Below are 12,808 nucleotides of genomic sequence, written 5' to 3'. Positions count from 1 at the left end.
GCGCACCACCATGCCCGGCTAATTTTTCAAATTTTTTCTAAAGACGAGGTCCTGCTATGTTGCCTAGGCTGGTCTTGGACTCCTGACCTCAATCTATCCTCTGGTCTTGGCCTCTCAAAGGACTGGGATTGCAGGTGTGAGCTGCCGCGCTCGACCAACTATTTTTCTTTAAATTACTTTTTGGTTGTCACTTATCTCAGTAAATATTAATATGTTTATAAAACCTTTCTCTTATCTGAAGACCTGACCTCAACCACTCAGGGTTGAGTTCCTGTGATAAGGTTTGAGGGTGCCTGAAATGTCATCATGATTCGTCTTTTGGGCTAAGCTGAAACCTAGTGACCTGTCCGGTAAATCAATTAAGGCTATTTTCCGATAATACAAACATTTAACACCGTGAAGTAGGTTTTAGGCAGGATTCCCTCTTTTCCACTGCAAAGGAAAGGTAAGTTCTTGCTGAGGTGATCGAGGTCCTCGCTGGGGCACTGGGAAGGTGGCGGGGCACTGGGAAGGTGGCGGGACATTGGAACGTGCAGTAGTTGCGTTCTGGAGCTTACTGAGGCTTTCCAAGTAGGGATTCCACGCAACAGGTCTTAGGGCGCCCCTCCCTCTGGGCGTGGCAGCCCGGGGCGTGGCTCCTGGCACAGATCCGGAGCAGTTGTCATCGGAGTCATTTTCAGGACTCCAGCTCCAAGCTTCGGAGTTTCCTAAATTAGGGGGGCTTGTCTTCCTGTCCTCTCGACTAATTTCCCTCCGTCGCTGGCGCTGCCCTCGGTCGCTTGGGCCGCCCCTCTCCGCAACTTTTTTTTTCTTTCTCTCGCTGGCTCTTTCAGCATCAGTTTCCCTAGGGGGCGGGAGGGGAATGATATTTGGGGGCTCCCCTGCCTTCCTCTCCGAGCCGCGGAAGGGGAGACGCGGGGAGGAGGTCCGAGCGGCTTTGGGCTCCAGCCAGGGGTCCGCGGAGACTTTGGTCTCCGAAAGCCTTTGACGCCGGGCATTTCGCGAGCTGCGCGCCCCTCTCAGCCGCGCCACCCGCACCCGGAGTCCAGCCGCACCGCGCTGTGCTGAGCCCAGGCGCCCAGGGCTCCCCGCCCCCGACTCGACGCTCCCGCGCTCCCCCTAGCGGCCGCCGTGCCGTCTCACTCCGTCCCAGGCTCGTCGGCGGCGCAGCTCACGTGACCGCGCTCTGGGCCTGCGGCCGCTGTCGGTTCCCCCAGTCACCGAGCGAGAGGGAAGAAACAAGATGGCGGCTGAAGGCGATCCGGAGTGGGGCCCCAGCAATTCGGATTGAGCCTTCTCCCTCCACCCGCTTCCGTCGGCCGGGCCCCTCCCGCCCGGCCCCGCGGGCCTCCCCACCCGGCCCCGGCGCTCCCCACCGCCCCCCCTGCGCCCGCCCCTCCCCCTCCGCTTTCCTTCTCCCCCCGCCTCGGCTCCGACATGAGGGGCCGGCGGGGCAGGCCGCCCAAGCAGCCCGCGGCTCCCGCTGCGGAGCGCTGCGCCCCGGCCCCGCCGCCGCCGCCGCCGCCGCCGCCCACGTCCGGACCCATCGGGGGGCTCCGCTCGCGGCACCGCGGCAGCAGCCGGGGCAGGTGGGCCGCCGCCCAGGCTGAGGTGGCGCCCAAGACGCGGCTGAGCTCGCCCAGGGGGGGCAGCAGTAGCCGGAGGAAGCCGCCGCCGCCGCCGGCCCCCCCCAGCACCAGCGCCCCGGGCCGGGGGGGGCGAGGAGGCGGGGGCGGCAGGACGGGGGGCGGGGGCGGCGGCGGCCACCTGGCCCGGACCACCGCGGCCCGGAGGGCCGTCAACAAAGTGGTGTACGATGACCACGAGAGCGAGGAGGAGGAGGAAGAGGAGGACATGGTCTCCGAGGAGGAGGAGGAGGAGGACGGCGACGCCGAGGAGACCCAGGATTCTGAGGACGACGAGGAGGATGAGATGGAGGAGGACGACGATGACTCCGATTATCCGGAGGAGATGGAAGACGACGACGACGACGCCAGTTACTGCACGGAAAGCAGCTTCAGGAGCCATAGTACCTACAGCAGCACTCCAGGTACCCACCCAGCCCAGTTGCTGCAGACTCCTTCCCCACCTCCTCTGCCCTCCCCCCTTGCTCACTCGAGTGCTGTGCATCCTGCTCCGATCTCCCCCCAACCCCGCCTCCCCCCCAAACGGAGGGGAAATGCGACGGCACATCAAGTGGCAAAAAACTAGATTTACAAGAGGAAAGAGGCGCATTGTTCAAAATGGAGATTGCATTGTTGCAGTTTGCAGGCCACACTCGCTCGCTCGCTCTCTCCCCCCCACCCCCTCTTTTTCCTCTTCAAAATTTGTGCCAGTGCAGTGTCTCCACCGGGCAGGATTGAAACTTTGGCAAACACATATCCATTGCATTCATTTTTCTCCCCTTGTTTTGGTGTGGTTTTCTGGAATGAAAGAAGCCTCTTGTTTTGCAAACCTCTTTGCATTTCTAATGTGGTTTCTTTCGGATTTTTATTATATATCTGTTACTTAAAAGGGAATTAAGGATTTGGACAGATTGTGGCACACAAACACACACACACAAAAATGGGTTTTCACACCCCTAGCTGTGGTTTTAAAATTGTGTTAAGGAAACGGATCATTTGGGTTAGTAGGGGAACCTTATCTGGTCCTGTGTGTTTGTTTTTATTCTTCGAGTGCTAATGAGCCCGTGCAACAGTTGTTGGTAAATGGCTGATTATCAAGCAAAGCAGAAAGCCAAATAAGACCTAACCAAATTTGGGAATTCATCCGATTCAGAATTATTTTGGTTAAATCAAAAATAAAAGTACAAAACCTCAGGAACGCGCGTCTTAACTCATTTAATCGCTTTGCGTTGCTTGGGAAATGTAGTTTCGTGTCACCTGTTGCAGAAGATGTGTAGTTGATCATCTAGACATGGTTGCCGAAGATAAACTTTTGGACCAACTTCTAAGTCACACAGCGTCAGTATCAGATTTATTACACGACGACTTTTTCTTTTGACTCTATTTCTGAGGGAAAAGCCCTCCCGAAATCCGTAATGAATTTCTCCATGGTAACCCCTCTTCTGTTTTCTCACAGAAAGTTTCTCTAGGCTGGTGCTGATATGCATTTTGTTAAACACCCCCGACCCCCGCAAAAGGCTGCTTTGTACGTAGTTGCAATTTACTAAATTGTGAAATTAACCAAAGCAGCAACCGGCAAGACCTTTCCTTTATAATTTTGCAAATCTAGATTAATTAAATTAGAATCTAGTTTTAAAAGCATTTAAAAAATAAAGTTTATGAGAAAATATTTGTGAGGAAAAAAGACCTTTTTTTCCTTGAAGTAAGGTGTGTCATGTCTTTCTTAGAGAGACTACTGTAGTAGAAGTGGTTAACTTGAAAAGTTTCTGATTTTAATAAATGCTTAAATACTTATTGGAGAAGTAGGGTAGTATTAAGCCAAATGTAAACCCGCATAGGTTGTTCTAACTAACACAAACTGAAAAAAGGTCATTTCTTTTGCCCGATGGTCAGAATCGTTGCCAGTCTTGTCTGGGGGAGGCTGTAGGAGTACTTTTTTTTTTTTTTGAGAGGGAGTCGCTCTGTCACCCAGGCTGGAGTGCAGTGTCCCGATCTCGGCTCACTGCAACCTCTGCCTTCCAGACTCAAGCGATTCTCCTGCCTCAGCCTCCCGCAGCTGGGATTAAGGCGCCCACAAGTACACTCAGCTAATTTTTGTATTTTTAGTAGAGATGGGGTTTCACCATGTTGGCCAGGCTGGTCTCAAACTCTTGACCTCGTGATCTGCCCATCTCGACCTCCCAAAGTGCTGGGACTACAGGTGTGAGCCATCGCGCCCAGCCTAGTGCGTCTTTTATAGTAATAATTTTTACTGTACTTCACATGTTGGTCTTCTTTGTACCCAGAGCTAGTAATTGAAATATGGAGACTGAATTGCATACACCCCTGGAGGAAGTTTTTTTCTGGTTAGAAAGAGCTGAGACATTTTGACAGGGCAGTTCAGCTAACTTTAAGTCCCATTTGAAGGCCTATCAAATAATATTTAAGATTGAAGACTGTTCATATGCTGACTTAAATTACCATTTGTAGCTAGGTGTCTTTTAATATAATGTGTTTACTTTTGATACTTTTGTGACATTTTGTTTTTCTTTTTTTGAGAAGGAGTTTTGCTCTTGTTCTTGTTGCCCAGGCTGGAGTGCAATGGCACAATCTTGGCTCACTGCAACTTCCACCTCCTGGGTTCAAGCGATTCTCCTGCCTCAGCCTCCCGAGTAGCTGGGATTACAGGCATATACCACCACGCCCAGCTAATTTTGTGTTTTTAGTAAAGACAGGGTTTCTCCGTGTTGATCAGGCTGGTCTTGAACTCCCGACTTCAGTTGATCCGCCCACCTCGGCCTCCCAAAGTGCTGGGATTACAGGCATGAGCCACGGTGCCTGGCCTGACAGTTTGTTTTTCTTTTTTTTTTTTTTTTTTTTTTTTTTTGACGTGGAGTCTTGCTCTGTGCCCCAGGCTGGAGTGCAGTGGCGGGATCTCGGCTCACTGCAAGCTCCGCTCCCCCGGGTTCACGCCATTCTCCTGCCTCAGCCTCCCGAGTAGCTGGGACTACAGGCGCCCGCCACCTCGCCCGGCTAATTTTCTTGTATTTTTAGTAGAGACGGGGTTTCACCGTGTTAGCCAGGATGGTCTTGATCTCCTGACCTCATGATCCGCCCGTCTCGGCCTCCCAAAGTGCTGGGATTACAGGCTTGAGCCACCGCGCCCGGCCGACAGTTTGTTTTTCTTAATGACACTTGTAGCCTACCATGTGTCTACTTGTCTTATCCTTATATGAAATTATTAACTGGAGATAGGTATTGAGCTTATTCAACCCCTGCAGCTCCTTTAACAGTGTTTTGCACATAGCAGAGGTTCATCAAAGATTGGTTGGATAGATTGTTAGTAGATGTGAACTTGTAATAGATGAAGTTTTGATCATTCTACAGTGGGTGTCATAACCACTAAATACTTTGGATTTAGGAAACTAAAAATTGATCTAATTGGTTTTTTTGTGTGTGTTTGTTTTTTTAATTGGGTTTTGATGGACAATTTGATCAGTGAATGTTTTTCTTTTTTTTTCAGTGAATGTTTTTCATTGCAAGAGTTACTTTGTTTTTGAGTTGCTATTTCATATTGCTTGTTAGGCATTTTCCTTTATTGACTGTGATGTTAGTTTGGATGTTTTACCTTTTGCAGCACATTATTTCTTAAGATTATGGTAAAATGGTTGTCTTTTTTTTCCTTATCTCTTGTAAAAAAAAAAAAAAAAAGGGATACATGTGCAGAACATTTGTTGCATAGGTATATACGTGTGCCATGGTGGATTGCTGCATTTACTGACCCGCCCTCTGAGTTCCCTCCCCACACCCCCCTTTCCCTACCCCCCACCCCCCGGATGTGAGTGACATTTTGAGTTCTAAACTTTTAGAACATGCCCACTTGCCTCGAATGAGTAACAACGCATGACAGTGAGTTGTTTAGGCTAAGTACCAGTTTCATTGGTTTTATAGTCTGTACTTCCTGGAGGAAGGCTGTCAGGTAAATGTGTAGATAGAAGAAAAAAAGTTTTAGAACTGGTTTAAGATATCCAAATAACACATCAAGAAGTATGATGAATTTGAATCCTGTTGTACTGTGAAGGCTGAAAGAGGAATTTACTTTATTGGTGATTTAGAGTAATTTGATTAATTTTTATAGTTTACAGTGTTGGTTTAAGTACTGACATGTGACATTCCTAACATCATAAATAGCTCACTCCTAATATAAGAAATAACTCAGTATTTTGTAGGTAATATAACTTAATGCAAAGACATTCGTTGACATTACTAAAGTCATGAAAGGTTTATTCATTGAAGATTGTTTTCCTTTTATGGAAAAAATGTAAGGATGGCAACTTTTTAGTATAAAATTGAAATCACCTAGTTTTGCTTAAGCTAAAGGCATATGACTGAATAATGCTTTAATTCATTTTTACTTTTTAAATTTAGAATTACTTCAGCTTATAGGTTTTATGACATTGCCAGTATAATGAGAAGGATTGTATAGGAAGTGTTTTCAATAGGCATTTGGTAAAGTTCTGACAGCACTTTGAAATTAAGCATTTGCTAATTTTAAGAAATTATATTTAAAACAGAATGATTCTTGTGTTTCAGTCTCAGTCTCGTGTGAGACTTCTGAGAATACTTACTGGAATTTTAAAACTTGGAACCCCCGATAACTTAATAAAACAAAAGCCCTGGTGTTATCCTGGGAGAGTTAGCGATTTATGTCCTCTAAGGATTGTGACAATGGAGATCAGTGGCAGAGATGCCATGAATGAACCATAGATTTACTTCAAACAGACTTTGTCACTGGTTTGACAATATTATTCCCACCAGTGCCAACTTAATGTCTTTTCAGTATAATTTCTGATTGCTACATGCGAGTTACAAAGTGCAGTAGACATTTCAAGGAGGGCGAGATTATATACCCTGTTTAAGGGGATTGGTGTGGGCATAGGCTTCCTGGATGGGCATGTGGAGAGTAAGGACAGGCAGATGGAGGGAGGGAGGGGGAGGGAGCGGGAGGGAGCAGCAGGCACTGATAGTAAAGTGTGGGCAGTCTCAAGTAACTCAGTTTAGCAAGAGCCTGAGTGTGTGAACAGGAAATAAACCAAAGCTCCTTTGTATGCTGTGTTGGGCAGTACCTAGAGGATCAGGCTATAGCAACTGTACTTTCCCCCTCTTCTGTAGAATAAGAATTGCGCTAGATCGTGATCCTCAGGCCTTTTTCACTCCTAAACACCCCGAGGAGATATGCTGAATTCCCAGCAGCACCATGCACAAACGTGAAACAGAACCACATCAAATCACAGAGATGCTGTTGAACCACTGCTGTAGCCCTTTCTCCCAAATTGAGGGAATTACTGAGGAAATGGCCTGGAGCTCTCTCTCTTTCAAATCTATTTCAAATTTGTTTAATTTTGGGTATTGGGATGACCGGAAGATCTTGAAAGAGCAGGGCGTGATTTCAGAGGGATGCCACGAAGTTTAGCTTAGATTCCCTGCTGCGGGATGGATTGCCAAGGACAAGATAGCTGGTGGGTTTTGTAGCCCTGGATGGAAGACCTGTCCAGGAGGTACTTTAGAGTTCTTCAGGCCTTGACACATAGATGTGTAGAGAGAGGAATGCATTACAAATGCCTCCCTAAGAATGGTAGCACTTTCAGTAACAATAGGGAGGTCAAGATTATAAGGGAAATTAATGACATCTTGTTTCAGGTATCAGCACCTCAAGAGGTTAAACATGAGAATTAAACAAAATGAGAGCCAAAAGGGTTACGAAAAAGTTGGGCAATATGATTTGTGAGTAGTAGAGAGGCGTGTCCTAGGTATGCATTAATAAGTAGTCTTGCACAGAGTTCGTGCTTTTCTATTCTTCTGCTCACCCATGGGTGTGTTTGGAAGTTTGTATTGAAACATGCATATCACAGGACTGGGGATGTTAAGACCAGGAGCTCTGGTCTCTTCTGTTAGGTTCTCCTTTCCTCACTCCTCAAGACCCTGTGTCTTCCCTTTGACTAAAGACCTTTAATGGTGGAGACATGGGGGTGAGAGAGTGGTAGTCATGGTGGGCAAGTAGTAATCTGGGTGACACAGGAGCAAATCCTAGCTGATGCCCTTTTCCCTTCCTACTCCTTAGCCAGGCTTGAATCCCTCTTCCTGGGAGATCTTCCCTGAGTCCTGTTTGCACCTTGGTCTTCCTTCTCTTTGAGTGCCTGCTTACAGTGATTATCATCTCAGCACTAGCTTAACGCTGACACTCATTATTCTAATTTTATTTATTTATTTATTTATGAGACAGAGTCTCAGTCTGTCACCCAGGCTGGAGCGCAGTGGCATAATCTTAGCTCACTGCAGCCTCCACCTCCCGGGTTCAAGCGATTCTCCTGCCTCAGCCTCCCGAGTAGCTGGGACTACAGGCGCCTGCCACCATGCCTGTCTAATTTTTGTGTTTTTAGTAGAGACAGGGTTTCACCATATTGGCCAGGCTGGTCTCAAGCTCCTGACCTTGTGATCCGCCCACCTTGGCCTCCCAAAGTGCTGGGATTTCAGGCGTGAGCTGCTGCACCTGGCCTCTAATTTTTTTCATGCTTTTGGGTTTTTAAAATGACAAGCCTCAGGAGGCAGCATGTTTCTTAACTAAAATAAAAAAATATATATATACATCAAAATGCACTTTAAAAGATAGAAAGTGACCATATAGAAATAATTAAAATGCATGTAATTAAATATAATTATAATGTTTTGTCTGCTGGTATATATCTAAAATTTTTATGTTTTTCTAGATAGTAAGCTATATTCAAATAATTTGTGATTGTCACAATTTAAAAATAGTGACAGTAATAGCTAACATTTATGGGACATCTTCTAAATTGCTGAATGATTTTCAAGCAATATTTATGAAAATTCAGTTTTTAAAAGGTAACAGCTTTATGGAGATATAATTTACATACTGTAAAATGTACCCTTGTAAAGTATATAATTTAGTGGCTTTTTTAGTATATTGATAGAGTCGTGCAACCATTAACACTGCTTAATTCCAGCATGTTTTTATGCCCCCTCAGAAGAAGCCCATACCTATAGCAGTCACTCCCTATTCTTCACCTCCCTCCTGCTCGTCCCTGGCAGCCACTAATCTACTTTCATTCTTTGTCAATTTGCCTTTTTTTTTTTTTTTTTTGAGATGGAGTCTTGCTCTGTCACCTGGGCTGGAGTGGAGTGGCGGGATCTCGGCTCACTGCAACCTCTGCCTCCTGGGTTCAAATGATTCTCCTGCCTCAGCCTCCCAAGTAGCTGGGATTACAGGCGCCCACCAGTACGCCTGGCTAATTTTTTTGTATTTTTTTTCATAGAGACAGGGTTTCACCATGTTGGCCAGGCCGGTCTCGAACTCCTGACCTTGTGATCCACCCACCTCAGCCTCCCAAAGTGCTGAGATTACAGGCGTGAGCCACGGCGCCCAGCCTGATTTGCCTCTTATGGACATTTCTTAATAAGTGGAATAATATACTCTGATAATATATGGCTTCTGTCATTTAGCCTAATGTTTTCAAGGTTTATACATATCTTAACATGTGTCAGTACTATATATATGTATGTGTATATATATATTTTTAAATTTATTTTATTTTACTTTTTTTGAGGCAGAATCTTGCTCTGTCGCCCAGGCCGGAGTGCAATGTTGCGATCTTGGCTCACTGTAGGCTCCACCTCCCGGGTTCACACCATTCTCCTGTCTCAGCCTTCCAAGTAGCTGGGACTACAGGCGCCCACCACACGCCCGGCTAATTTTTGTATTTTTAGTAGAAATGGGGTTTCATGGTGTTAGCCAGGATGGTCTCGATCTCCTGACCTCGTGATCCACCCACCTCGGCCTCCTAAAGTGCTGGGATTTCAGGTGTGAGCCACTGCGCCTGGCATCAGTCCTATATTTGAATAGCACTTCATTGTATGGCTATACCACTTCTTTTTTTTATTTTTTATTTTTATGGAGACGGGGTCTTGCAATGTTGCCCAGGCTGACCTCAAACTCCTGGACTCAGGCAATCTTCCTGCCTCAGGCTTCCAGCCTCCAGAGTAGCTAGGATTACAGGCACACACCTCTGTGCCCAGAGACCATGTTTTGCTTATCCATTTCTTAAGTTCATGGACATTTGAACTGTTTCCACTTTTTGGCCATTAGGAATAATGCTGCTGAGCACATTCGTGTACATGTTTTTGTCTATACATATGTTTTCATTTCTCTTGGGTATATGATTAGGATTATTTGCTGGATTATTGCAAATTCAATTTTAATTTCTTTTTTTTTTTTTTGAGACAGAGTCTCTGTCGCCCAGGCTGGAGTGCAGTGGCATGATCTTGGCGCACTGCAACCTCTGCCTTCTGGGTTCAAGAGATTCTCCTGTCTCAGCCTCCTGAGTAGCTGGGACTACAGGTGTGCGCCACCATGCCTGGCTAATTTTTGTATTTTTAGTAGAATAGGGTTTCACTATGTTGGCCAGACTTGTCTTGAAATTCTGACCTCAAGTGATCCACCTGCCTTGGCCTCCCAAAGTGTTGGGATTACAGGTGTGAACCACCGCGCCTGGAAGAAAGTAATTCAGGAGTTAGAATGAATCCTTGGTGATAGATTGGTTAGGCTGGGATGTGGTGAGTGGGAGAAAAGGATTCAAGGATGAACTGACTTCTGAGTCTCCCTTATTTCTCTTTTCCTTATTCACTCCTTATTTCTTCTCCATCTCGAATGGATATAGTAATACTGATTTCTTTGTAGTTCTCACATACCTAACTCCTAGTCACCTATCTATCACCTTCTCCAGCCTGCCTTCTCAGATCACCATTCCCTTTACCGCCAGGTGGGGCTAAGTTCCTTTGTTTCCCACTCCCTTAACCTCCAGGACCTTATGCATTAATTGCTTTGGTTTCCAAATATTTAGGGATTTTTAAGGTATCTTTCTGTTACTGATTCTAATTTAACTTCATTTTGTTCAGAGTATACTTTGTATGACTTTAATTTTATAAAACATTTTTAGAGGTTTGTTTTGCACCCCAAAATTTTGTCAAAGTGAATGTTCCGTATGTACTTGAAAAGAATTTTGTATTCTGCTCTTGTGGGGTGGATTATTGCATAAATGTCAGTTAGGTCAAGTTGGTTGATAGTGTTATTACGATCTGTCTGACTTTCTACTTGTTCTGTTGATTACTAAGAGAAGTGTTGAAGTCTACAGCTATTGTGAAGGATTTGTCTGTTTCTCCTTGAAGTTCTAGTAATCTTCAGGTATTTTGAGGCTCTGTATTCATGTATTTTGAGGCTCCTTCCTAAAGTCCATAAATCTTTAGGAAGGATCCCTTTATCCTCTTAATTATGTAACCCCTTTATCTATATCTTTATCTGTTAAGACATGGAACTGAAATGGGCTGTTGATGATCTGGCCCTTCATTACAACTTAGTTTGGGCAGGGACAGTCTCATTCAGTCTCTGTAGTGCCTGGTTCAATCTCTTGAACGCAGTAGGCAGCACAGGTAATTGTGGAGCTGAATGACGAGTCAAAGAAAGCCTGTGGATTCTTTTCACCCTCTGTACTGTCCAGTATGGTAGCCACTAGCCATATGTAGAGAGTTAAATTAATTAAAACTAAGTAGGCCAGGCGTGGTGGCTGACACCTGTAGTCCCAATACTTTGGGAAGCTGAGGTGGGAAGATCACTTAAGGCAGCAGTTCAAGACCAGCCTGAGCAGCATGGTAAGACACTGTCTTTACGAAAGAATTAAAGTAGTTGGGCATAGGATGACATGCCTGTAGTCCTACCTAATTGGGAGGCTGAGGTGGGAGGATTGCTTGAGCCCAGGAGTTTGAGGCCCTAGTCAGCTATGGACCATGCCACCACACTCCAGCCTGGGTGACAGGGTGAGAACCCATCTCTTTAAAAAAAAATGTAAGTGAAATGAAAACTTCAGTTTCTCCAGTGGCACTAGCTATTATACGTTCATTTCAAGTGCTCTGTAGCCACGTGTATTGCACCACACAGATGTAGAGCATTTGGGGCATTTCATATCATTGCGGAAAGTTCCCCAGGACTCATTGTAGGCAGTCTGCCTGTGTTAGACCAGTGAGAATTTACCTAACATCTCTTTTTCTCTAGCCTTTTACTTGCCCTAAATCCTGCACAACTTGGGTAGCCCCAGTGGTCTGGCTGAGTGAGGTTCTCCTTTGTGGAGACTCTGGGCCCCGCGTTATTTGTGTATGTGATGGTATTGCTTTTCTGCAACAAGATTTGGGGTCATGTGTGAGATGACTTTCCATTATTTGTTGTTCTTGTGGTAGGGTGAAGAGGCAGTTAACATGTGATTAGAAAATCTGCCGCAGTCCTGGTAAAGTTAAGCTAAAAGTTATATATATAGGCCAGAAGAGAAGGAAGGATTAGGATTCAGAGACTTTTGGTTGAGAAATTAAATGTGATAATTCAGAGAATTTCAGTGTTATAAAAGTGTAAAAGCTGATATACAAACTGAATTGTGAGATGTTAGTATGTCCTCGTGTGTCTGGGTTCTCCTGTATAAAATCTCTTTCTCAGGAGTCACTGGCCAAATTATTTATCTATGGAACCCCCTTGAGATTTGCTAAGAAAGTTATTCTTAGACTCCTCTCTACTCATGGATATGTTCTGTAATTCACACACTTGGGAAATGGCGTGGCCATGTGATTCATACCAAATGGCAATGGTCAGTAGATGCAGTTTATATATTTTACTAGAAATATGGCTTCCTGCTTGATTTCAGTATGTTCATAGTGCCTCTTTTGAGGTCTGTGTATAGTATATAGTATATTCTATTTATGGAAGTTAAAAAAGTATTTCAGAAATGCATGTATTAATCTGTATGGAATTTCTCTTGTCCTTTTGCCTTTCTAATTCTTGCATAGATACTTGTCTCAAGAGATGGTCCAGTATTTAATATAGTGAATGACAGCCCATCCTAAAACAATTCTTTCTAAAGGTTTATGAGGTACATGAGGACTGATAAAACTCCAAGGAGAAACAGACAAATCCTTAACAATATTGTAGACTTCAACACTCTTGTCACAGTAGTCAAGAGATCAAATAGACAGAAAGTACACTTTTCCCTGTTTTTGTAGACATTAAAATTATTTCACACACTTCTTAAAGTCTTATTCAGTAAGTTACTCATTTCTCCACCTTATGACTGCTGTGCTTTCAAAGTGCT

The 12,808-nt window shown here is 45.0% G+C and overlaps 1 protein-coding gene across 2 annotated transcripts in view; it reads left to right on the top strand.

Moving 5' to 3' along the window:
- Positions 1-1,219: 1,219 nt before the first annotated feature.
- Positions 1,220-12,808, top strand: part of BPTF (bromodomain PHD finger transcription factor) — a 152,200-nt gene continuing 140,611 nt past the window's right edge. Inside the window, exon 1 of one of the 2 annotated variants that reach the window (XM_050762382.1) lies at positions 1,220-2,050. In XM_050762382.1, coding sequence (XP_050618339.1) covers positions 1,438-2,050 — 613 coding nt within the window. In that variant the 5' untranslated portion in view covers positions 1,220-1,437. The remainder of the gene's footprint in view (positions 2,051-12,808) is intronic. The other variant, XM_050762383.1, reaches the window with a different exon arrangement.

Source organism: Macaca thibetana, chromosome 16 (genome assembly GCF_024542745.1).
Source record: "Macaca thibetana thibetana isolate TM-01 chromosome 16, ASM2454274v1, whole genome shotgun sequence".
In the NCBI taxonomy this organism is placed as follows: domain Eukaryota; kingdom Metazoa; phylum Chordata; class Mammalia; order Primates; family Cercopithecidae; genus Macaca; species Macaca thibetana.
Note: the sequence above shows the minus strand (reverse complement) of the source record. Positions and strands in the feature narration are given on the sequence as shown.